This window comes from Phytophthora parasitica (assembly GCF_000247585.1).
Source record: "Phytophthora parasitica INRA-310 unplaced genomic scaffold supercont2.106, whole genome shotgun sequence".
NCBI lineage: Eukaryota > Oomycota > Peronosporomycetes > Peronosporales > Peronosporaceae > Phytophthora > Phytophthora nicotianae.
Window position 1 is genome coordinate 43,441 of NW_008649092.1, and position 1,643 is coordinate 45,083.

At 44.5% G+C, this 1,643-nt stretch overlaps 1 protein-coding gene across 1 annotated transcript in view; it reads right to left on the minus strand.

Moving 5' to 3' along the window:
* The window catches only part of PPTG_19221 (hypothetical protein), a gene marked incomplete at both ends in the record, with an annotated part of 1,224 nt that extends 895 nt beyond the window's left edge, over positions 1–329 (minus strand). The window contains one exon of the mRNA XM_008917563.1: positions 1–329. Coding sequence (XP_008915811.1) covers positions 1–329 — 329 coding nt within the window.
* Positions 330–1,643: the final 1,314 nt, after the last annotated feature.

Consider the following 1,643-nt stretch of genomic DNA (forward strand, 5'->3'; position numbering starts at 1 on the left):
CAAGTCAAAATAAAGCAAATAACAGTCACTCGGATCCAGAAGATCCAATTCGCATCCCAGCCTTTTGAAGGATCTTGAAGCGGCATCATTTCCAGTATTATGGCGACTGCTAGCGCTGGGACAGGTGTAAGAATACACACAAGCAACACGCGGGTCTTGGACGCGGTCTTACAGTAGTGATCTAGACTCTCCACTCTCTCGATTGAGTATTCTCCCTGTCGACCAACTTGAATGGCATTCCACTTGTTCTCAACACGTGATAGAAACGAAGATTCTCGGTTCAGCACTCCGCTGTCCTTGACGTTCTCCGGGTGTGTTTGTACTGCCATTCGTCTGCTGGGTGTTGAAGGTCTGAAGACTAAACCGATAAGTGATACCTGACTACGCAGCAAGCACGAAGAAGTCAACTGATCAGGCATAATTTGCGATGGGTTATTATTATCTCGGCAGTCTTAAACAGTTTTGGCTGGTTCTTGTCGTTCTTTTATTGTTACGTTTCCAATACTGTAAACATTTATCTTGGTAGTGGTTCGTTTACGAAGTACGTACAGCCCTTTAAGGATTAATTCGCAAGTTTGACTTTTGTGGCGCGCACCATTCATCACCATACAGAATTCAAGTGTAGACCGTTAAGTCATGTGCATGTTTTCAAAGAGCTATTAACACCAGGAGGGATTTTGGTGCATATTGAAATGCGTTTCGTGGATATATTAAATTCTAAAAACTAGAGTTGAACGTATTCATCCTATTGGTTCATTACTTTTTTTTTTAGCGAAGACCCAACCAAGGTTTTTTTTGTTTTACCGCAAGGTTTTACTATTTAGAGCAGATAGAATTTAGAGCTTGTCGAGCTTACTACGATGCTGCTTCAGTTCCAAGATTAAGGCCCTGGTCTAAGTAGAAATTCCGAAACTCGTTCCAAGAAATTCTGCTCGGTCATTGGCTGAAAATAGAAACAGATTTCGGAACGCGTTCTCAAATTTTACTGTTCTGTATGGCGTTCTCAGAATACCTCCGCTACCTATTCCGAAGTGGGAACGAGTTTGGCGTCTCTACCGATGTATACCCGTGCCGACTTTAGGAATAGCTCATTTTGCTGTTTGCCTCCGGTAGACCTCAGCACTAATCCCCTGTCAAGTCACGTCGCTTCGTAATGGGCACCAAGGCAAAACTCGCCGTTCTCTGCATGTTGCAGTGCGTTTGTGCAACTGTGTCCGCTCTGTGTAGCGATCGTCGTCGTCTCGGTGGAGAGACCCGTTCCAGTGTCAATACGTTTGCAGCTACAGCTTTTGAGAGAGCAATGCAGACTAAGAAAACAAAATGGTTTCACTCGAAGATGCGTTGTGACAAGCGAACATTTCTTGCGGTTGTAGCTCTTCTCAGGCTCAACTGGAGAGACCGTATCCATCACAATGTCAAGTTTGACATCACCAAACGCGTTGCTGTGACGATGATCTATCTATCTACCGGTGAAACGATTGATAAAGCTGCTACTGTCATGGGGGTGTCAAAAACCAGTGCTGTTGTATACATTTGCCAAGTGCTGTCGGTTCTAACGAGAATGGCGAAGGAAGAAATCACAATGCCCAACACACAGACCGAAATCGAGAGAGTTACAGATGGATTTGAGCGAATCGCAGGCT